The sequence below is a fragment of the Myripristis murdjan genome, chromosome 5 (assembly GCF_902150065.1).
Source record: "Myripristis murdjan chromosome 5, fMyrMur1.1, whole genome shotgun sequence".
Classification (NCBI taxonomy): Eukaryota; Metazoa; Chordata; class Actinopteri; order Holocentriformes; family Holocentridae; genus Myripristis; species Myripristis murdjan.
The window spans coordinates 19,637,772-19,662,995 of NC_043984.1; the positions used below are offsets into that span (position 1 = coordinate 19,637,772).

General features: G+C 40.9%; 3 protein-coding genes across 3 annotated transcripts; 1 reads left to right on the top strand and 2 right to left on the bottom strand.

Annotated features, from left to right (window-relative positions):
- Positions 1-291: 291 nt before the first annotated feature.
- arpc4 (actin related protein 2/3 complex, subunit 4) lies at positions 292-4,545 on the bottom strand. The gene is made up of 6 exons (XM_030052082.1): positions 4,459-4,545; positions 3,046-3,164; positions 2,774-2,885; positions 1,417-1,512; positions 1,101-1,271; positions 292-840 (listed from the first exon to the last, which is right to left on the bottom strand). Exons 1-6 carry the CDS (start codon positions 4,459-4,461, stop codon positions 835-837), a joined length of 507 nt encoding a protein of 168 aa, XP_029907942.1. The 5' UTR covers positions 4,462-4,545; the 3' UTR covers positions 292-834.
- A 1,018-nt stretch (positions 4,546-5,563) lies between these two features.
- LOC115359540 (ras-related protein rab7-like) lies at positions 5,564-17,780 on the bottom strand. Its single transcript, XM_030052081.1, has 6 exons — positions 17,406-17,780; positions 11,169-11,231; positions 10,547-10,673; positions 8,500-8,718; positions 7,193-7,321; positions 5,564-7,004 (listed from the first exon to the last, which is right to left on the bottom strand). The coding sequence occupies exons 2-6, from the start codon at positions 11,219-11,221 to the stop codon at positions 6,909-6,911; spliced, it is 624 nt and encodes a 207-aa protein (XP_029907941.1). The 5' UTR covers positions 11,222-11,231; positions 17,406-17,780; the 3' UTR covers positions 5,564-6,908.
- Positions 17,781-20,758: 2,978 nt separating this feature from the next.
- Positions 20,759-23,748, top strand: LOC115359263 (fibroleukin). The gene is made up of 6 exons (XM_030051631.1): positions 20,759-21,040; positions 21,813-22,008; positions 22,372-22,449; positions 22,556-22,668; positions 22,794-23,056; positions 23,406-23,748. The coding sequence occupies exons 1-6, from the start codon at positions 20,759-20,761 to the stop codon at positions 23,746-23,748; spliced, it is 1,275 nt and encodes a 424-aa protein (XP_029907491.1).
- Positions 23,749-25,224: the final 1,476 nt, after the last annotated feature.

Here is a 25,224-nt window from a genome sequence, read left to right on the forward strand (position 1 = left end):
AAGTGGACAGCAAAACTTGTTAAACCTCACTGGTCCAGGACCTCTGTTGTAGCCATTTTCATTCAATATGCTAAATTAAGATTTGAGTTTTGAGGTATGGCCTTGGATAATAATGATTTATGATTCTGAATAATTTATGCGCCTAACATTGTGTTTTAAGCCACATTTGAGGTCAAAGGTTATATGATGCAAGGCAGCTGTAAAGTATGCCAAAGTCTGTTATCCTCCAGATTTAAAAATACATTTAAAAACAAAAATAACACTAAACAAATAAATAAATGAACGCTGAAATAAAAACAAGCAATAAGGTTTTTATTTATCTCCACTGCCAGCACTTATAATTATTTTCCATCTACAATAGGGTCTACTCTGTGTACTAAGACATGAAACGTGCACCAATTCATTGCCCTCGTGGTTTAAGGTCTGTCGTAACAAAAACATAGCAAAAATTAATTTTATGTGCATATATTTATCATTTAAAAAAACAAAAACAAAAACAAATGTTTAAATTATCTGAAAAATTCTCCATGTTGCCCTGTGCTCGTTAATATTGATTTGCGACTTCACTACAAAGGACCTGCCATGATTTTCTTCTACAGGCAGAAATGAAATGAAGGCTGTCAACAGTCATTATGTACAGACACCAATATTCCTGAGCACAGGGACACCTTAATGATGAAGGGCAAAAGCCCCGTGGGTCAGTACAGCTTTACTTTTTATGTTTCAGCTTCTCTCTGCTCATAATATGCTCTCTCATCTCTCTGCCCTGCGATGTGAACTCTCCACAGTGACGGCCAAGATCAGCAAAAGGAACGTATGCGAAGGAAATCTCTCTCAGAACTGCAAAAACGAAACAAAAAGAACGTCAAATCTACAATAAATCAAAGCAGAAATATATTAAATCACATTGCATTGTTATGTGTCACGATTATTTTACTGAAACAGCCAAGGGAATATTTCTATTGACTCTAATAGTAGTAAACTACATGACAAATTTCTGGGAAAGCCTACTGTAGAAAAATGATGCAAAACCTAAGTTTGCAAATAAAGATGGGATGATGCAGATAAACAGACAATAATGTCGTAAAACCATGACTCACATTTTTGAGAAACTCCTCGGCAACAATTCGGGCCCTAGCATTGACGGACAGCTTCATCTCACTAATCTCCTTGTCAATTTCCTCCATGAAATGAATGACAAAATCCACCAACTTGTGCTTGTACATCTGCTCTGTGTGGAAGTTGGTGATTAGAAAACTGATGTCATAGCCCTGCCGAGGAAAGAGGGACGAGAGCAGCGTGTTAAAGATCTTTTAATCCCACGCACCTCTTTGGGGCCAAATACAATAAACCTTCTGTAACATCAAATGACACAGATGTGTAAAGTGATGGGACACGTTTTCAACACCTCCTCACCTCCACAGGTTTCCTCCTGAGGATGAAAAAGTTCTCTGCTCTCATCATCATGAAGCGCATGAATTTATGGCACAGGATCTTCTCAATCTCATCCGCCTGCATGGGCAGATTATGTACAGTCAACAGTTTTCAGGATTAGTACTCTAACTGACCCAATTCAAATCTACATCAGTCCTTTCTACTGGAGATGTCATAAGAATCTATACTCGAGTAGCAAATCAATACAAAAATTCTGAAATCAATACCAATACTAGCATTTTTCAAACAACAGGACGATCCAGACACACAATGAGCAAGGAAATATTAAAGAGCCTTTACTTTAGTGGCTAAATCATTAAAAATCCAGCATGTTTCGACCACTGTAGGTCTTCATCAGGGCTTTAGAAACCAATGCTGGGGTTTTTAGTATTGGTGGTATCAATACAACTTGATACCTCACCCTGTAACTCAGTGCTCTTGCTGTACTTTGGCCTCAGCCTGTATGATTTACAGGACTGCAAATCAAAATAAGAGCTCATAATCCTATCATTTATTACAGCAGGAGACGTCATACAGTTCCTCTAATCTGAATTAGTATTTTATAGGGCAAGGACCTTGTTAAACAATAAATATTACAGTGCAAAGGTTGCAACATGATTTTTTAAAATCACAATACACTGTAATATTCACTACACAGAACTGACTGAAAATGCATAAATAGACCTTAAACTATAACCTACTGCATAACACCTGGCAGCCCAATAAAATAAACCACATGTAAATTTAAAAATCCCATTCCACTTCATTAAAGCAGAATCAGTACTATGCACTTAAATAAAACTACACTAAAATGTAGATGTCATGACATCACATGGAAATGTGTAAAAAAAAAAAAAAAAAAGTGTGTAAACAACACACGACTGATACAAGCTGCTGGAAAATCAGTACAGTATTGAGGAAAAAAATGATATTGCAACACTTTGCTGTATTTTATTTTTTGTTATTGCACTGGTATAATATTTTGTTCCGGTTGTTTTGTTTTCTGTTTCAACACTACAGGCCAATGTTGCTCTTGTAATTCAGTGCTCTTATTCTAATGCAGCTGAAATGCACTTCAAACTCGGGAGTTTCTGTGTACTGTGTTCATGTTTCTACAGTTATTTTTTTAAATAAAGGAGTGAGTGCAAAATGGGATTTCTGTTTTTGATGTGGTATCAAATTATTGCGAATTGATGATATTCACTGCCACTGGCACCAACTACCAAATTTCAGGCATTGTGAAATTCCTAACATCTAACACCAATAACTATGTAATGGATTGTTGTGAGTCAGTTTCAAACCACATAAGCATCAGCAGGCAGACGGCCGCTCGACTGACCTGTTTGACAGCAATGCTGACTCTGACAGAATTGATGGAGCCCTCGATCAGGACCTTCTCCTTGTCATTACGGCTGATGATAACAGGTTGGAGAAGCAATTCTTTACTACTCCTGGAGGGGACAGAAAACACACACACACACACACACACACACACACATACTTCAATGCCCCAGTTTATATACAAGGTTTAGCTCAGCCTGGTCCTTCTGCTTAGTCCAAATTGCCTTACAGTTAAAGTGCCTATTACAGTTGCTGCAGTGTGAGACTCACCGTACTTCCACCTCCGGCTTGTTGTGTCGCTCCACCACTTGGGAGGAGAAGTTCTCCAGGCAGAGGGCGGCCTGCAGGGTGGCACGCACGGCGTTGAGATACGGGCGCAAGGTTGCCGTCTGAGGAACAGCACAAGCAAGATTAGAATGTTTTTTATTTCGAGAAAGCAACTCTGACTACTGACAGTGCACAGGTGAAAAGTCTTGCCTCAAGATGTTTAATGTACACACACGCCCATATGTGGTTTCACTTCACTGGTTATTAACCTTGTGTAAAGCGGAGCTCAGTGTTTCAGAAACAGGACCAAAAGGTATGTTGTCAGGATCAAATTGCTTATAAGTTTGTGTCTGGCTGACACCAGAAAAACCACAATGTATTTAGCCTTTTCCTTTTTTGGCAATTTGTCAAACTCAAGTGACACACACGTGTGTCTCAAACCAGAGTGTCAGTGTGAAACTGCCACAACACAGGAAGGATATTGTTTCATTGATGCAACTTGAGCAAAAAATAAATGCACAAAGGAGCACTGCCATATCCAGTCAAAACCTCAGATGTATTGTGTCCCAGATTACCCCTCTCTTCCCTATAAATCAAACACACTCTCAACTAAAACCAAAAATAATGCTGAAAAAACAGCCACTGTGATTTTCACAGCAGTAAAATTAGAGTACCCTTCAACTGGAGTACTCGGTATTGGCTGCTTCAGTATCTTGAGTGATAATTTAGCTCCCTACCAGCTCCAGAGGTGCTGTTCTGAAACTGAGTCTGACCTCTGACCCCTGGAGGAGCTCAATGAAAAGACAATATCCCTATGGAGATCAATATAAGCATCCATACAAAGCTGGAAGGTTGTAGCTAACAGGTGGAGAGGTGACGCAAATCAATGAAAACTTGAAGTCTCGGGTATTTTTGTTAGTGCTGCTACATTTCGCCGAGCTGCAGAGTGTAATAAAGACATACAGATGTAAAGATGTGAGTGACTGAGCGGCTCCAGAGGAGAGAGGGCAGCAGCAGCAGCAGCAGCAGCGACGGCAGGAGCCAGATGTGTCTCCCCTGCCCATCAGCACAGGGCTGGAGCTACCTACACAGCCTCCAGCAACAGTACTATAACCAGCCTCACCTGTCACAATAATACACATCAACCTGTGGTAATCAAATCGTTACCTGGGAGGGATGCTAATATCTTTGACAATTTTCCCTTTAGCTCCAAAGACGACCAGCTAACATTAGCTAGCAAGCTAACTAGCTAGCCGCTTAGCTATTCCAAATGAAACCGGCGAAAAAAACCGTAAAGCTCTGCACATAAAGACGCTTTTAGGTGAGAGGTGACGACAGTGTAATAGCGAAAAGGTTGAAAGTATATGGCTGTTAAACGGTGTGTGTTTGTCGGCACAGCTGTGTGATTTATCTTACCATTTCTGTGTGTGCGGCGGAGAGGCGGCTAAAGACGGAAGTAACTGCACTTGTCGGAGCTTTTCCGCGAACATACCGGAACCGAGCCTCCTCCGCTGGGTCAGAGGCTTTCACCGTCAGCTGTGAATTATTATTTGTTTAACGTGTCTGCTTTAATTGTTTAACCTGGTATGAGGATAATTTAACGGGAATAACACTCTCATGTACCGAGTATGTTTTGTGTTATGCTCCCGCAACTGCTTTATGAGAGGAGACTTAACACTAGTGCAAAAATAACCCTTTACAATAACATATAGTGTGCTAGTCTACCAGCAAGTGGTATTTAGTATACCATGCCAATATCTTTGTTTTCGACGATTTTAACTGGGTATTATTACACACACACACACACACACAGTGATTTCATATGCTGCTCACATCCACTGTCAAAAATGTGAACTGTGCCTTTAGAAGAGGAACAGTTTCTGCATGATTTTGAGGTAGGACACATGCTTTCATCCAGTTTTCCTGGAATTCCTTTATGTTTGTGTGCCATAATTACTTTCCTGAACAGTAATGTTGACACAGCCAAAGTGGTGCAAGTCATTTTTATTCTAGTTTGGATGGTTTTAATTCCTGTTAAAAAAAAAAATCCACCGTCCAGCTAGTCTACATTTACATTTGAGTGTGGAAATGTTTTATTAAGTCATTTATCTGACTCATCTCTCCAGGGCAACTTACATGAGTGAGCAGATATGGATTCAGTGTGTTGCTCAAGGGCATTCACAGGGTGTTAAGGCTGCTGAGGATTAAATCTGGGATTTTCCAGGTATGGGACAGTCTCTCCAAAGTCTGGGCTGCCATGGTGCTGGGTGGCAGTATCATAGTGGTGTAATGCACCATTCTTGCCCAGCTCAAACTACAGTTTATCTAAACATGGCCAAAAAAACAACCTCTACATTTGATATTAGTTGAAAGAAAAGACCATGCAGATTAGGTAAGTTGTGTTCTAACACACCTGAGCTCTACCATCAGCCCATCAGATCCAGAAATGCACAAGTGGCTTGAAGAGGAAAAAAAACAACAAAACAAAACAGAAATCGAGACTCCATATAATGCTAGACAATTGATATATTCAAGAACTTTATTATTTGACATCCCAATTTTTCTTGACAACATCATTGGCATCGCAGTGATTTTGAAGGAAAAGGAGTAATACCAGGGCAAAAAGTCTGATCGTTTCTTTAGATGGAAAGAAAGAACATCCACTTCAGTTTGATCCATCAGCCTTTCACCTGTACCATCTATACACCATAATACACAATCTGATAAAAAGTAATATTAAGTACTTAGCCGACCTGAGCTACAAGCAGATAGAGAGAGAACAGCAATAACAGACATATGATGGTTGACAGGTGTATGCCATGTCAGTGACGTTGTAATTTGAGAGCATTGAAGAAAGATATCTGACAAAGGACAGAACACATACAGCAGTAAATAGTAGCAGTACAAGTAATGTTACATAAAAGGCAGATAGTATTAATATCTCAGGGAATTAATACATGTTTTACACCGTGACTGCATTATCAGCTTTTCTTATTAATGTCTACTTAGGAATAGTTCTTCTGCAGTGTAAGGTTGATATAAACCCATAAACAAAAAACTCTGAAGGGGCACGGCAATACAATCACCGAGGTGTGCAATAGATATTCGGGGGGATTAATAGGGAGGGAGAGTGAGGAAGTGTAATTTGAAGCTAACCAAATGGTGTGCAGTAGTAGATATTGCCCAAAATCAGCCATCCCTCTAAGTTTATAACATTTAAAGGCAAAAAAAAGAGAAAAAACATAAAACAAAAGTGCAAAAACAAGTATGTGTTTCAGATTGGCTCGAGAAATAACATCAGCAGCCAATTAAAAATATATATAGTTCGACTTGATTCTTTTATTTGACAGATAGGCGATAGAAAGTAGACATTTCTGGAGGAACAAAAAATAGGAACAGAGAATAAAATACTTGGGATGCTGACCTTAGCCAACATCATCTCACATTACAGAGCATCAGCCAGTCCATCTCGAGTTCCCAACTGCACTCTTTGAACATGGCTCCATCTTGCCCCCTCAGTGTGAGAGACAGGGGCCACAGTCAGACATACGGGTGGGCAGGATTGGAGATCACTCGCTATCAAGTCAGGGACTGTGAGGTCAGAAGGGGTGTCGCTCTTCTCTCGTGTGATCTTTGGGCACTGGATTTCTCAGCATATTTAGGAGAGTATGCTAGTGTATTAATGTGTGTACTAAGTGTGGGGATACATCCATGTGCAGCATACTGTGTGGAGGGTTGTGTTGATGGAATGGATGGTGGCGTGAAGGAGGAAGACCAGTAGGGAAGTCCCTTCCCTGGGAGGGTGGTGCGGGTGATGTGACAGGGTGTTCCAGAAAGCCAAGAGAGAAGATGGTCCAAGTTGTCCCTCAGCAGCTGCAGCTTTCTGCTGAAGGTTTAGCTCTGTCATTCCTTTCCAGTTTTATGGGCTCCGGGAATTCATTATACAACTCCACCTCTGTCTCCTGGGAGGAATTAAGACAAAGAGGTTAGTGTGCAATGCAATGTCAGGCAAAGTTAAAACAACAGTGATACAGGAATTGGAAGTTACATAAATGCACTTGTACTGTTGCACACACATTAGAACAAAATATGCACGCATCACACATCTCTGTTGTCTTCAACATTTTGGCTGCAATGGCCTGTGACCCACCTGTTTAAGGGCGTTACGTGCAATAGTCTGGAATGCCTGTTCTACATTTATGGCTTCTTTGGCACTGGTCTCAAAGTAGGGGATGTTGTTCTTACTCTGACACCATGCCTGAGCCCTTTTGGTGGTTACCTGCACACATGAAGAGGAAGACATTATTGACCATGATGAGTACAACTGGGTCAGGGCAGATTCACGGTTGTGTCCAGAGGATATGGGCAGTTGAATTCAGAAATGCATTTACAGAAAAAACAAACAAACAAACATCTGAGCACCAAAGCTAATTATTCAATCTAAACTGCATACTACCAGATGTATCAGTTCCTATAGATACTTTTATAATCCCACCTTCCCAAAATATATCACAGTTTTAATGAAAAGTATTACTTTAAAAGGTGTAGCTACAACTTATGAATAGACAGGGCAAGCACAACCAAACTAGAAAAACAGACATAATGACATTCACATTGTTTGCAAAATACTCTGAGTTTACTCTCACACTTTGAGGAGGCAGGGTTATTAAATACTTGTAATTATCATTTTGTTTGGGGAGCGCAGTGACTATTTAATTTCTGGGCACTGAATTCTGAATTTAGTGTTAGTAGTAAAGCAAAGTTTTATTGTTATTTATAGGACAACGTTTCAGGCTACTTAGGCCTTCCTCAGGTCTAGACCAGCTGTAAAAACTGTAAACTTAGTATAAGCCAAGGAAATTAAACATTAGCTGACTGTTGTACTTCCATAATTCAATTCAGTGTGTGGGTACAGACACACCATGACTCAAAGGAGGACATGCCATGTCATAGGTGCCAAGGATTATGGTGACTGTATTTCACTAATACCAGCATTTGACAGAACTGAATTGATTGATTATTTGAAACTTACACTGACAAAAAAAAAAAAAAAAAAAAAAAAAAAAAACGACTTCATGTGTCATAGTACCCACAATAAATAAAAAACAAAAATGCAAATGTCACTCTGTCAATTTACCTGGGCAAGTCACCTAAAGATGAATCCTGAATGGGAAATACATTCAAACTGTAAAGCAGTAGAAGGCCACAGACTGCAAAATTCCAAAGTTATTTTGCACAGCTGTTTTTTGAGTAAAGTGCCTAAGTTAATCATAACCACAAATTAACATAATCTTGACATGGTGCATAAAGACGGCAGCATCATGGGTTTCTTCTGGGTCACCACAGAGTGCACACAGCGCAACACACACTTGATGTTTTATGCACTGCACTGTGGAATGAATCATGATGCAAAACTGGGAGAATATAGCATTACCCCGATTGGCCACTGCTACCAACCTGTCTATTCTCCAAGTCAATCTTGTTGCCTAGCACCACAAAGGGGAAGTTCTCAGGGTCTCGAGGGCTGGCCTGGATCAGGAACTCATCCCTCCAGCTGTCGAGAGTCTTGAAGGTGTTCGGTGCAGTCACATCAAACACCAGCACACAGCAATCTGCTCCACGGTAGAACGCAACACCCAAGGACTGGAACCTTTCCTGGCCAGCTGTGTCCCAGATCTAGCCAGCCACAAGAGGAGATACAAAAGTGGACAGGATGAGATAAGAAGAAAGTGAGAGAAAATAGCAACTACTGGGGATAAGTCAGTGTGTGTGGTCCTACAAATTTCAATGGATTTTCCACTGACATGGGGGTAAACAGATGACACATTTTTTAGTTTGGGCTTAAATATTTCTTTAAAGCTATGATGCCTGAATACTGGTCAACTGCCTTGACTGTTGTGGCCCTTGCTAGTATGTAATATACAAATAACAAAGTAGTTAGAAAGTCTTGGTAGCCATCTTTGGAGCTCCATGATGTCTTAGTAGTGTGATTACATTGGAAAGATCGTGGAAATACCTCTACCTAGCCTTAAAGATGAGTTCAAAAGGTAAGGTAAAGAAAGGTACATGTGGAAATGACTGACAGTCAAAAGATCTAAACAGGAGTGTGGAAAGCAAAAGAAGCTGTTCAGCAGGCACAATAATTGCTCAGGTAAAGACAATGCCGGACAGGTGTCGTAAGGGCAGTGTAGACTTAAGTTTGGTTCATGCTTCCTACAGACCCGGACACAACTGGGAGATGTATGACCCCTTTGACGTCTGACTGACCAGAGAAGCGGGAAGGATGTGGGTGGGGAGGCGGAAATGAAGTGGAGGACTCTGCCAAGGAGTCGCTTACTTTGGAAAGAAGAAAGAGAGAAAGCGGTGAAAAGAGCATCGATGCTCAAGACTTGCAGACGTGGCTCATCCAAGTCCTCAGGAAGCATGAAGCAGCTAGGCACAGGGCAGTCTCTATGGAGTGGGACAACTCCATTGTTTAAAGAGGAATGGTTTTAGAGCAAATACTATTTGGCAGGGTGAAGCATCAAGGTGTGATATGTTTAGGTACAACTTTCTGTGAAGATTTAAACTGAGTCTGTTCCAAGGATGATACATCTGCTCACATACTGATTTGGCAAAGTGCCAAACAGGAGCAACTGTTAGAACGTAATTCATTAGTTGACAGGAAGGTAGATACAACAACAGGTTAGGTCCATGAGGGAGAAAAGACTAGGAGTTAAGTATTTTTGGGCAGGCATATTATAGTCCCACGAGGCAGAGGCTGAAAAATAGCTGTAAATTTGGGGAACCACCTGATAATCCCATAGAAAAGAGTTAGCACTACTTTAAGGCCAGGCAACTTGTTGTGGTCAAAGGTAGAACAGATTGTGTGTTTTGTGGAGGTCGTAATGCAGAGTGAGGATGTGGTGCAGGGGCATATGAAAGGAAAATGCTGAGGTATACTGAGTTTGCAGCGGAGGTGGAAACCTAAACAACACCCTGTGGAGGCTGGATGATGAGAGTCAACCTTAGCAGCAACAGAGTGAACTAAGCATTCATGGGCGGTGGCATTTGTTTGTACTGTGGTAGTTGATATATTGTTTGTTTGTGGTATGACTGCCCAAGCTGAAAAGAAAGGATTTCAACTGTACTCCAGAATCTGAACATTTATGGGCCTTGTTCAGACTGTGGAGTGTTTTATGCCTGAAATCTGCACTGAAACTCCCAAAGACTTGTTTTTGCAATGAAACTGAATAGGGGGTAGAGCAGAGATGGGCGCTGTATCCACTCTGTATAAACTTTTGTCAGTTCAATCCATGCGGAAATGACTTTCCATAGTTAATTTTTTTTAATCCAAAAAATGCTGCAATCTGAATAGCCCTGAAGACAGAAATACCATAGCAGTTGAAAGTTGTCCTCAACTTTTTGTGTAATTCCTGGCTGGTTTGGCTGGAAGATGTACAACTTTTATTTTTATTAAAGAAAAAAAAAAAAAGGAATTTCCACTGCTGTAGTTGTGCTGCACCTGCATTGTGACAAGCCGGTCGTCCACCATCACCTCCTTGGTCAAGAAGTCCGCTCCTATTGTCGCTTTGTACTGGTTACTAAACTTCTTATTCACATACTGGTTCATCAGGGAGGTTTTCCCAACACTGTCACGGAAACAAAGAACAGATGGTTGATGAAACACAGATGAAAATAAAAAGGTTTTACAGGTTACCTGATGGGTGGTGTACTACATAATTACTACTGCTATAATTAAGTCCAACTCAAAACCCATGCAGTACTGAGCAATTGAGCATGCAGGCAAACTTCAGTAACAAAGTATTAATTCTAATGAGAGTGTGGCAGGAAAACAGTAGGGCTGTGCTTATAAGCCTGGGTTTTCCAGTAAGAGTTCAGTAAGTCTGCCTGGAGACAGCTTATGTCATGGTTAAAACCCAGGTTACAATAAAGTCAAACTAAAACAAAAGTGAAAATGAAGTCAAATCAAAACGGCAAAAATATGTGACAAGCTTTCAAAGCAACCTAAGCTAATTCAGAGTTTTTGTCCATCAAAGTTTAAGCAGAACTGGATGTTGATCATTTCCTTCCCCACACTGCTGTGGTTAACATCCAGGAGAGGAACGGGTTATTGTATGACTCACCCAGAATCTCCCAGAATGATGACTTTCAAGAGCACTTTCTTCCTGGATGTCATTTTGCCAAAGCTGCACAAAGACAACAAAAAGACAAGAGAGTCAGGAGCTCTACTCTGCGATCCACACCCCTCATAACTTATCCACTACAAGTCACAACCTAATCACCACTTTTTTTATTGCTGTGGAACAGTAAAATTCACATACAAGTAAATTTGTTTCTATATGGACCAGACCATTAGAAACATTTGTGTGTGGAGCTCCATGTCACTGGACCAATCAGGTTTGAACGCCATTCATTCCAGTCATGTGCTCTCTAAGCTGTTAGCCAAATCACGAGGAACACATCATTCTTTCTCTTTCTCTCTCTCACACGCACATACAGGAAGTTAAGTGTGAGGAAAGGCCACTTCTTTACCTCCTCCATTACATATTGGATTAACTCTTCCTTTGTTCTGTCTTGTCCTCATTTTCACATAAATCTTATGTATTCAAATGCATTAAAAAAAAAAAAAAAAAAAGAAAGAAAGAAATCAACACTGGTGATGACGGTCCACACCGGGATGAATAAAGTATCTGCGGGATGAATATATATATGAATCTACCTACCTACCTACCTACCTACACAGGCCACTTCAATAGTCTGACATATCAACTCAGTCTTGTATCTGTCCCTATTTAAGCATGATCTTATGTATTTCTACATAAAAAAAGCTAAAAAAAAAAAAAAAAAAAAAAAGATTAAAATTATAAAAAGGTTTTAAAAAAGTCCTAACTATTTTCGTGCTTGTTTTGATTACTCAGATATTTGGATGTGTTCAGAATTAGGCTATACTCAAATTATTACATATTGAAATGTCATCTGAAACTTCTGCAAATTTCCTAAGCTGTACATCGTTTTGAAACGTTCCATGGTGGTGGTGGTGGGGTGGGGTCTGTTCCTCTCCCACACTACCACCAGTCAGCTTAGTTCTCCTTCTCCTTTTGTGTTTTGTATGGTGAACAGCCTGTACTGCTGACCCCAAGGAGACAATATTATCTGGATACAAAATAAGCTGAAGTGTGGTTTAAATGACAAAAACAAAAAATGCAAGTGAAAATGTTGTGCATTCCTTTGTCAGATTGGATCTTTATGTAATCTAAACCTATATATATTTTTTGAACTGATTTCAATGAGTAACCAAAACTCTGACCCTGTTACTTGAAGGCAACATTCACCTGAAATGATGCCAAATAAATTGAAATTTCAATAATGCACATTTCTACACAATACTATTCGATTCCAATACCATTAAATATCATTCAATTATCTGTAAAATGTGAAAGTTGTGAGGATGAACAAATATGCTCTTGTGTGATTTTCAATATCATTCACAAATCATCTTTGATTGATAACAATTCATTATTTAGAAAACATTTTCCGAAAATATTGTTCCAATAAATAGTCACCATTCAGGACCTTAAATGAACCTTTATTTCTTGTAAATTACTTGGAATTCAGGACCAAGTCTCCTGATTTATTCATACAGTGAAGACGTTAAAGAATGTATTCAAAGAAAATTGACCCATCCTGACACAGACGGAATGACTGGACTGCAAACCCTGTGAAGCATCTGCCATTTAGCCTCATATCTCACTGTCAGCAAGCAGAAGCCAAATGCAGCTAATTTTGCTCCAGCATGCAAATGATGATGCAATACAACTGTGTGGGGGGATAATCAAACTACTTCATTAGTCAATTATATAATATACCAGAGAGGTGTGGAGAAAACTGTTGAAAATTTTATTTTGGGGTCTGTGCTTTCCATGTGACTAGTACCATGCAAATGATATCTAATTCAAACAGAAACTGAAAACAACACATGACTTTATGTCAGGTATATGAATTTCTAGTACTAAAACTTTTTTTTTTTGTGATGGTGCATATGTATTTACAATCTTCAAACAGTTGAAATGAAGTAATAATACCAAAAATGAGACAGCACAATGGAGCAAATAAAGGAAACTCAGTCTATATAAAAATAAACTGTGGGCCAGTGAAAACCTATTCCATGCACAGGTAACACTCTTTTGGAAACAAAATAGACACAACTGATACAAACCCACATTTCACAACAGGCTGCTTTATCTCTTTATATGCAGACTTTGCCTTACCTGTCATAAATAAACAGTCAAGTATCTCGCCATTAAAAACATCTAAAAACTCAAGTTAGTCCATTGCAGATGAACAGTGCATGGTTCTCATTCAAATAGACATGCACTACAACAGTAGAAACAATTCTACAATTTGATTACAAAACTCATTATTTTCTTAAATCATTATTGGAACATGTGTTCGATGGTTTATTTATTAGGTTATAGGAAGCATATCAAAAAGCTTTTTCATGTCCTGTGCATGTTACCATGAGGCAGTAGTTTCTTCCAACAGAGCACGTGGACTATGGAAGGAACATATAAAGCAAGACTTATGGCTACTTGGAGATAGAAAAAGCTTTTGACAGCTTTTCTTCAGAGCTGCAGAGCAATAACCTGTTAGATAACTATTACTAGATAACTTGACCACTTCTCATTAAGTCAACATAAATCACATACAAATCACAGAGAATCTTGCAGACATGGCAATCCACAAACACAAACAGGTTTTTCATTCTGTGGTGTAGCGCATTTATGGTGGGAACAGTCTGAATAAACACGACATGGCAAATGATATCTTCAAGACCGGAGCACGACAAACCATGACTCTGAGTCAATGGATATGGATATTGAATCATGCAGCCCTCAAACAGCCTCCAACTTACCAAACTGCACAAGTTAACCAATCCTACACAAAGTCCTCAACAGTCATCGAGAGCTGGACAAGTACACTTGGGATTCTTTGTGAATACAACCGTCTTTCCCCTGACTTCAAGCATGACACTCCAGTGACTACCATACTGTGAAGCACAGATTAGCTGACAGAGGCACAGACAACAACACATCACTGTACTCTTAGGCCTGCTCAAACCACAGTCACATGATTACAGACAACTCAGCTCAGACCTTCAACCTCTGACAGAAGCAGAAACAGTGATTCATAAACACTGACTATGATCATGTAAGCACTCTGACTGCGGGCTGAGACTTAAATGAGGTAGATCATTTTCTTCCACCAAAAATAATTATCTCATTGTGCTTTGCTGGGTTTATCTATGCCCAAAGAGATATATCAAAACACAATCATTAATAGGCAGATTCTTGAAAGTAGCTAGCATCATCACACCAATGAACCAACCGCACGAGAGCCTAGCAATGTTCATAAAACTGTAAGCCTTGCTTAAAATTAACAGAAGCACTTGACAGTTTTGATGCACTGACTTTCTTCACTTAGCTGCACAAGTACTGATGTTTCAGCAGATAGTCTTCTGCTTTTGGCAGATATTGGTCTAGCAGAGGCATCAGGATCAATATTGGTATTTCATAGGTAAGGCAACAAGAACAAAATAGTGTAGGGAAATTTTAACTCAGTCACGTGCACACTGGATTGACTATGCCTGAGATAAGAAAGAAATGTTAGGAATGTATTTGTATTCTTTTCATGATTACAAAAAGGTGATTTCCACTTCTAAAAAAAGTTCTAATGCTAAAAATAGCCCTAAAACATTGCTATAAAAGAATTAACTATTGTTGTGTCTGGACTAATATCTTTCTTCTGTGTTGAGAAATGAGTGGTGCTGCTTTAAAGCAGCCTGTGTGTCCTGCAGGGATGGGTTCATCAACTTGAATGCAGCCTGCCTTCCAAATAAATACTGTATGCAAGCTAAACACCAAACATGTTTTCTCCTGGATGGGTTGCTGAAATATGGAACATATGTTAAATCTATCAGACTTGATTTAAAATTTAGGTGAAAAAAACACACACACTGAGTTTCACATTAACAGATGTCCATAATTATTCACTTGTCTACTTTCAATGCGCTGAAACCCACTACACTCATATGTACAAATAAACATTTAAATGTACTTAAAGACAAGTATACCCCAAATCTGTAAATATATTACATATTACAATAGTTTAAAAAACTAATGAGTAATCTGCTCACTGCTGTGGTGGTCAGAAATTACGCCAATGTGCAATGTTTACCACAATGCTTTGTTGAGAATTTGTTTAAAATATCTTAAATGCTTTTATTATAATATAGTCTTTTTAAAGTGCAACATTGCTGCTTATTGTTCTTCAACAGATGTGTGAACCTAGTAGTGCAGATAAAAGCAGAGGTAAAATGCTTTTCCATTAATGTGTATTTGTATCTTTTGCCCATACTACCAGCTTTGATGCTGACAACACATGTGCTGCTTGGAACAGATGTAACTGTAGAGCCCTGAAACTTGTCATCATCAGCTTGATATGTAGTTGCTCCATAAGGGCCATAAAACGTGTAAAATTGGTATCATGGGATCAACATTTATAAAGCATTTTCGCTCGCCATCTTCACGGGGACTTTCAACTGCTTTGACAGAAACATCAGACATCAAACATCAGAGCTGGTTAATGTAGCCTACTTCTGGCAATGTAAACAATCTAAGTGGCATTTCATGTTCAAAATAACACTTGGGCTGGTATTGATGTGAAGCTGACTTAGGTATTGTTAAAACACCAACAAGGAGAAAATATATTGTAAAATTTGTTTCAAAAAGTACTATATAAATAGGAGGTTACTGAACTGGCTAGTGTTGGAGTTAGAGTCTGACTGTTCATGGGTTTGTAATGAGGAAATAAACAAGCACTAGACCAAAGTAAAATAATACCTTTGTCCTGGCATGTTTTGCACTGACAACACACCCATGGAAGAAGCAGCTCGAGTTCACAGGTCACTTTCTCATGGGGATTTTGCGTGCACAGTCAAAAAGACATAAACAAACTCAGGACTAAATATAGGCTTGGTAGTGCAGTTAACATGTTGCTCAATACTCGACCCATCTCATCGTGTCAACTTAGTCTATCTCCGTGCTGCCAGGCTGACAGCACAACGCACATGAGTGTGTGTGTGTGATGCACAGCTGCTTCAGAGGTCCCAGGCTCATTAACAGAAGGAAATCAATCACACAAGGAATACTGTAAACCCAAAATATTACAACACTGGATGAAAGTAACACCTGCAGCATTTGATAGTGCAAAATTAGCAAAACTGCTTTGGACAATATGGATGGTTGCTTAATGTGTGACGCCACCCTGTTTTAGGGCCCAGATGGTTTACTGCAAGCACGGGATGATCAAGTAAACACTGCCATGTAGATGCTGCAATATAAAATGGGAAGAATATATTTAGGTCACACTACTTAGTGCAAAATGTCATGCCTATGAACAGTTAGTGCTGCAGTCACATTACTTGTAGGATCTGAGATTATTACAACCAGAAATGGAGCAGGTGACAATTTAGGTGACAATTATCCATCACTCATCTGTCAGGTGCCCTTTATGTGACGTTTGCATCACATAAAAAGGATTCCTGCGTGACGTTTGTCTTGAAGAAAAAAAAAATAATAATAAATGTGACTGTGATGATTAGGAAATGACAGGACTGCACATCATCCTCTCAAGACAGCCTGTTGCACAACTACTAGGTTAGTTTATCGACACCACCATCGTGCATAGGAGCCGTAATCACCGAGAAAGCAAAACTCGTAACCTGAGTAACAATCGGTGCCCGAGGTATAATCGAAACAAAAACACTAAAAATACAAGACACTGCCGGGCCCCCGCTCCTATCAGCCTCACCACAAAGTTATTCATCATTTCCATCATATAGCGCACTGACAACTGACAACTCGACTTGGCAAACACGACAAATTAACAACATCAATTCGGGAGTTTGGCTTTCCTTTAGAGACGATCCACAAACAGGTAGTTTGGACTGGGATCAACGAGTGTGCGCCCCGCATTTTTTTCCGCTTCTCCGTGTGTATCCAACACGAATGCCAACAAAACCCGAAGCTTTTTAAGATCATTAATAATGCCTCTGTCGAAAGATGACTACAAGAGGGTAATTTTGGGGATGCCGTGATCGACCGACCTCGGCTCCACGGTTCTCCTTGCTTGTTGGAGTCGACCCAGGAGCTACAGGCCGTCCTTGATTTCGCCAACCAGCTTCTCGAGGAAAGCACTGCACCACCGGCGGCAGCATAAATATGACACTGACTGCGTTAAGTTAAGAAAAATTAACACATATCACGCCATATGAATAAACTGTTGCTGATTTAAGAACTTACTTTCAAGTTGCAACACACGGGAACGGCGACTTCTTGACGTGGATCGCTTTGATTGCTAGCTAACTAGCTGTTATTGTTCAGGACAGCTAGTGGCTAACCAGGCGTAACGTTAGCTATGCTAGCTAGCTCGCTGGCACTGAACTCGTTAGCTGGCGTTAATCGGCAATGCCTCGCTTTTATAATCCTTAGAAAAGTAAGCTGCCCTTTCCTCGGACACCTACAAAACAGTACATAAAAATCTCCGAGGCAGCTATCTGCACCTGGTTTGAGAATTTGGCACTTGACTTGGAAGCTTACTTGCCAGCGAGCTAGCTATTTGCTATCCTCAGCTCTCTTTCCCTTCCCCTTTCACTTCCCTCTCCAAAACAACGTCTGTGTCCTACGTGTGACGCAACCAGCCAGTGGCCCCGCCCACTTTAAAGACGTCTCCTTTATTTCATTTCACCACACGCAAAACTTCTTGCCCTGTCTCTTAATAGCCTGCTTGCTACTCTTGCGCTTTACAGTTTCAGCGACTTGCATGCTCTTTATTCATTCATCCATTCATCCATCCACTGAATTCTTAAACACTCACTCACTTACCAACCATCTGACCAGCTAGGCAGCCAATCAGGTGTCTAGGTGTGGACTGGAGCTGGTGAGTGTATTTAGGGCTTCATCACTGACAGGGAGAGAGGTGTGATAAACCACCACTAGAGGACAGTGTCAACTCACTCCAAATCAATGAGCCAAGTGAGCTGGGAGTCCCAACATATTAGCCTACATTTCTGTTTTTCTTTTTTCTTTTTCTTTTTTTCTTTTTTTTTGGAGCAGTGCAGAGGAGCGGAGCACAGATGTAGGGTCAAAGATAGCTGACTGATCTGCTTCTGTGATTCGCTGCTTTAACCCTCCAAACCTTTTTTATTATTATTTGGCCCCAGACATTTAAACCTCCAGATGATGATTATTTAAAAAAAAAAATGTTACTTATGTGTTGCATACTTTATGTTTCTTGTTGACACCCTAAAGAGCCCTTTAAATAAAACATGCTTGAGAGGTTAAGTGTGTGTGTGTGAGTGAATGAGAGACAGACAGCGAGAAGGAGAAAGAAACATGATAAAGAAAAGTGTGTGTGCTGGGTGGGGGGTTGACAAACGGGGGTCGCTAATAGTGTATCTTAAAAAAAAAAAACTCAGGATATCACAAAAAATAAGAAACTGACAACTGTCAGCTAGGCTATACTTAAAATTTTACCTCTATCTTAGTTTTTCATTGAGCTCTCCTTGAGTAAGTCTTTTATAAGAGGAAGTAATGGAAACATGAACAGATTCGTCTTTTACCTCAAACAACCATTATAATAAAACAATGAGTTTTAGAGGGATATCATGGAAGGATATCATATCAATATTACAGCCAACCTGTGAGTCACTTGAGGACCTGAAATGTGTTTCCTAAAAGTTGTGCAACTCGTGAAGTAATGCAATCTTATCACTTCATGCCAGAATTTCATGTATTTCTCCAGATCTATCTTTACAGGAATACAATGAGCAGTCAGAGAAAATACTAATAAGATGGACAAAAACATCACAAGCATAAATGATATTCCGTTTTATGTGATAGTAACACTTCATTTCAAACTTACCTTATGAGTTATAAAAGTATGCACCAATAAAGAAGAGTGGATTTAAGCAAAACTGCCATAAACAAGAATAAATAATAACTTAAACAAACCTTAATTATACTGAACAAATCACTTTTTTGTTGTTGTTGTTTCCAAGGAGAAATGTAGACATATATATGAATATGGAGCAATTGTAGACATCTCATTGTTTTGCCATATTTCTCAGATAATTCTCATTTTAAAGTTTCCACTAAGAATTATCCATCCCTCCTGAAACAGTGTGACATTAAACAAGGATCAATATTCTTGAGTATTAGTTGATTCTTCTTTAAAATCTTCATCTAAATTAACATTTTCACTGATTTCTTTTTTTTTTTTTTTTCTTCCAGATAGTGGAGTTACTGCATGACACCAGTTTGAGATTGTGAGCTTTTTTTCTCCTGAGTGAGTGTAAGTGAGATCTATTCTTGAGTTGTACTCGCCCAAGTGTGTGTGTGTGTGTGTGTGTGTGTGTGTGTGTGTGTGTGTGTGTGTGCGTGTGTGTTTGTGCGCCTTGTTAGCTGGAGTGTGCCTCTGCAGAATCCTGATGACTGGGATGACTCTGGTGTTTATAGAGGAATTCCTGCCTTCTCACACCTATTAAATGGCTTGCTTTTATTGCCTCTTTGGAACTCAGTTTGTAAACACAAACACTGCTAAACAAAAGCTCGTGGGTGAGAAAAGGGGACACAGTAGCGGAAGACACGGTGGATTGCACATACCTGAAGCATCTGCAGCATATTCATCTCCGCAAACATTGCTGTGCAGGCACACCGATGGGTAAGAGTGAGAGACAGATGACATCTGGGCCTTGAGAGGAAGAAAAACTTGACTCCAGCATGAGCGAAATGTGTAATGCAGAGAACATTGCAGAGGAAGCTGAAGGGCTTGTCTGGCCTTTTAATGTGTGAAAGACTGGTTTATATATCCATAAACTGTGCATAATGTTACACACTGCATGTCAGCGCAAGACAGAGTGGGATCCCTATTCAGATTCTGTGTGCATGAGTGTGTGTGTGTGTGTGTGTGTGTGTGTGTGAGAGAGAGAGAGAGAGAGAGAGAGAGAGAGAGAGAATGAGATGAGTCAAGGAGATGCATGGATTGTGTGTGTGTGTGTGTGCGCACGCGCGTGTGCATGTGTGTGTCTGTGTGTGTATCAGGGGGGTGGGTGCATTAGTCCGTGTCAGACAGCAAAGAGTGCCGCAGTTATCTAGGAATCTGAGCCAAAGCAACCTCACTAACACACAGAGAGAGAAGGAGATAGGCTGGGACAGGGAGAGAGATGAAGTAAGGCAAGAAAGGGAGAAGTGGATGAAAGAAGTGTGCAGAGTGGAAGACAAGAAAGAAAAGAGCAACAACAGATAGAGCGAAGCACAAAGGAAAGGCCAGCCTACATGCTGAAAACTTGAATTAGGCACTTTGCATAGATTTAAATAGGTAAGTAAAAGAGACACACCTACACTGAATGGTGTGTGTAGGCAGGAAACTGCCCGATCAGCTGCACAGATCCAGAAGTTTCCTGGGAATCATCTTCAGCAACTAAAGGACCAATCAAGAGGATCATTTACGGGTCACAGAAGGGAGGCTTTGCTCTTGGATGACAAGGTGATCTGGTGATTCAGCGCAAAGCCCAAATCAAGAGGAAAGCGCACAGGGACAAAGGTTAGGTCAAGCCTGCAGTTGTGTTAAATTCTGCATCAGTAATTTTTTTCCCATGATTCCATTTGGTCCTCTTGGAATGCTTCCTCTGCTGTCACTGTGCATGGGAGCTCTGCTGTCCGCAGACACATCCCTGGCCTGCCCACACCCTCCCTGCAGGGACAGTCTGGTGGCTGCACCACCCGCACAACCTGGGATGGGAGCAGGAACGGGTACTGGGGCCTGCGAGGGTCAAACTGGGATGTCAGGCTGTCGAGTGGCAGCCACGTTCCCAGTCATCTCTGATGCTGCTCTGAGGGTGGAGCACAGGCAGGATCTTCACCAGGTTCAGTCTAAGGTGAGTGACATCACCTGTAGTTCAGCGTGAGGTAAAGTGTTGTGAGAGATTTTGCACCTGTGATGTACACCTTTAAATGTCATCTTCAGTATAGATCTCTAAAACCATCTCAGGGTATGTCTTTACACATCACATTGTTCTACCATGTAAGAGCGAGATGGTTCAGCATGAAGAAATCGTGATGGCATGACTTCAGTCAACATGTCAGAGTAGAGCTGAAGCCCAATCTGTTGATTCAAGTGTGTCAAGGAGACTGAGCAGCCTGCTCGCTGTCATGGGGCAGCAGGTCCCCTCACTTGGGGACTGTGGGCACGCTAAAGTTGGCACCACCTAGCAGCCATGGAGAGGTGACGGCAATCAAAGGGGGGATAAAATTAGATCTGCTTTAAAAATGTCCTCATCATATGGCTGTGCTGAGCTCATGCAGCAACAGGTGTGCGAGGGACATTATTACAATGGGTGATGTAAGTGTAAATGACTGATTGAGTGTGCCACCACACATTACCCCGGAGTTATTGTGTCGGAGGATTAGCATGAGTGATGTGGTCATATAAACTCATGCGTGTATGACAACGTACATGCATTGCTTCATAAATTTTACTTAAATACTGACAGTACTGTTTAATTCAACTGAATTCCATATATATGTAACTGCATTGGAGAATAAAGTTGATTCTGAAATGTTTAATCATGAATTAATTGTTGATTTGATTTCTGGTATGTTTTACCATTGCTCCAAATAAAAGAAAACCAATGGGTTTTGTCTATCCAGACTGGAGATGTCAAAGAGCGTCTAGTTCAGCTGCAGCGCTGCATGCACTCCCTCCAGGAAACTAGGGGGCCCGGGAGCCAGGGGGGCCAGGAAAGTAACTCACTGGGGGCCATCCTGGCACTAATGGCAGCTGTGCTGACAGAGTGTGACCTCCACTGTCACAGCCAGGCCCTCAGGGCGATGGCCAAACGACTGGGTGAGTTGTTTGTACCCCTGCAAACACACACATGCACACACACGTATACATATACCTGCCATCTCACCCCTCCTCCACACACACATTGTAAACAGAACCTCAATGAGCACTGCTAGGTCTCGGTCAGAGGTGAATGCATTGGAATCTCAGTGCTCAGAGGAAAGTTCTGTGTCCATAACACACACACACACACACACACACACACACACACACACACACACACACACACCCCCCATGATATGTGGAACCTTGAAAGGACTATCATACAAAATAAACTCCATTTGCAGGAGAGCAGACATCTCTCTACACCACTAACAACAGAGTGACATGTCTTGTTTATAACCTCCTTGTTTGGATGCACAGAAAGTGCCGCAGTGGGAAGAGAGGGGGAGAAAGATCTGCTGCTTTTACTGAAGAGCATCACACAGAATCCACCTACAGGTGAGGGCATCAGGAATCATCTTGTTTTTCACATACAGAGTGAGAAAATGATATCTGACTTGGTGATTCATTAGCTGATTAAACATGCACTGTGTGTGGGTCTCAGTCGCACCCTTGGCAAGGTTACATCCCCAGGACTGTGCAGAGATCTACAAGCTGGGGATCCATGAGAATGGGATCTACACCATCCAGCCTGATGTGCACAGGCCAGCTGTGGAGGTATTTCAGATACAAAACACAGACAAAACACACAGCCAGCCCTGTTTGATACATGTCAAGTGTCTGCTATCCACAGATAATAAGTATTTAGGCTTTGCGGTATCAAAGTCTTTGTCTTCACTCAGGCTAAATGTGACATGGAGGTGGCGGGTGGTGGGTGGACAGTGTTCCAGAATCGGCAGGACGGCTCCTTGAATTTCAACAGGACATGGCAGGAATACCGGGAAGGCTTCGGCACTCCACAGGGAGAGCACTGGCTGGGGAACGCAGCGCTGCATGCCCTTACCTCCACTGGACAACATCAACTCCGCATTGAGCTGGAGGATTGGCACCAACAGAGACGTCATGCTACCTATAGCAACTTCAAAGTGGCCTCGGAGGCGCAGAGGTGAAGCATACACAAAGGCACAAACACTCCTTACTAAGTTGGTGTTGGTAACTCACCGTCACCATATCAAATGATGACGGTGCATGCACTCTTCCTTCTTGTGTTGTCATTGCCCGTAATCAAGGCAAATGACCCCTAATTGCTCTGTATTATCTTTGCAACTGTCCCTCCACAGCATATGGGATGAATAAGAATGGATAATAAGAATACTTATAAGAATGCTTGGTCAGCTTGCCTGGTAAACCTGCTAAGGATGAAAACACTCACCCAACCCGCACGGCTCACCCACCCCAGCCTCTTGGCTAAATATCAATGTTTTTGGTTCTTATGTTCTCCCTCTTTGTCCCAGGTATCGCCTGACAGTACGAGAGTACTCTGGTGATGCAGGCAATGCCTTGAGCTACAGCAAACGCTACAACCATGATGGCAGAGCTTTCAGCACCACCGACCGAGACCATGACCGCTACACAGCCGGCAACTGTGCTCAGTACTACGGTGCAGGCTGGTGGTTTGATGCCTGCCTCGCAGCTAACCTGAATGGGCGGTATTATCGTGGGCGCTACAGCGGGCTGACTAATGGTATCTACTGGGGAACATGGTACATCCTGACAGACAGCCGGTCTGGAGAGCGCTACTCCTTTAAGAGTGTGGAGATGAAGACAAGGCCTCGGAACTTTTTAGGACAGGCCTAAAATCCAGATGAAACAGAGCACTGATGATGACAAGTCTCCCTGGAGCATGTGCTGCGCGGCACTATAATACACATGTCAAACCTGCTTTACATTGGTATTCCTTTGGTAGAGGTTTTAGTTACTGTATGGACATCACTCCATTGAGAGAAGCTGTCACGTCACGTGTTTACCATCTGTAAACGACAACAAAGAGAGGACAGAAAAACTTTGTGCTAAAATCATGTTTTTCTTACAAACGAAATCTCCTGCAGCTTGTTTGGAGCTAAAGCTATAGAGTCTACACTGTTTTGTTGCTTATTAGGCAGCTGCTCAATTGCACACAAATTGTACTGTATTTGTGAAAAGTGTCAATGTGTCAATAAAACTCAAAACAAATAAATACATACTGGAAATGCCTATAGACGTTATTGTTCAAGTAAATTCCCAACATCTTTATTGTGCATTTTCGATGAATGTGATATTTCTGTTTTGTCACGAGGATGCCTGCTGAGAAATGTGCTCATACAGCATCCAGGTCTTATTTTCACAAATAAACACACAGTCACCATTTACATGTCACATGATTTGAGGTGAGGTGGAATTCCTCACACTCACACCTAGAACGTGATAATGATGAAAGCACTGATGTAACGACTTACTAAATCCAAATCTCTGTGAAGTCTGACTTCTGCTGGTGGAAAGTGGGGTGCCTGGTCCTTGGTAGCAGGTGATGTCACCACCCATAGAGTGCAATAGTGGTCACACTCCACAGAAATAGCGATTTGGGTGTTTTCAATATAATCCAAACTACTCCCTAAGATTGATTCTATGAGTTTATAGCTGGTACTCTATGCAGACATTATAGGACCATACCTGTGATTTTGAATGTTTGACCCATTAACTACAATTTACCAAGATTTTACATGTGGGGGTACGGAAGATTTGACAACATATAATCAAAATCCCTCAATTTTCAAATGTGAGTTTTTGGTTGAAACACCTTCCTTATAGTTTTCTGCTTCTACAGCTAAAAAGGTGTCGCCATTCATAAACCACAGACCTGACCATTTGCTGTGTAAAGAAAATGTTTCCCAGGGTACTATTTCCAGCAGAGCCAAATTTCAAGTTATCAAGCCAAAACAGTGCTGCTGCTTACAGGAAAACTTCTGTGGACAACTTTATTATGGTGATGGAATGCTGGTGTGAAGAAAATTTAAAGTTTCTGAAAGTTAATTTTCATATGTTTAGTGGAATGAATGGAAACCAGCAGCTGGCAAAAAGAGAGGAAACATGAAAGGAGTTCTAAAACACAGCTGCTTTCATTGGGAAATATTAGCAGAAATGTGAAGTAGATACATTTTTTTTTTTTTTTTGAAATTACACTAAACATGCAAAATCACTGATAAGCTCTTCTGACACCATAGGTTTGAATGTACCTACAAATCTAAACCACTTGACCAGGTAAAACACAAGCGTCTCTGTTTGTATCAACTCACG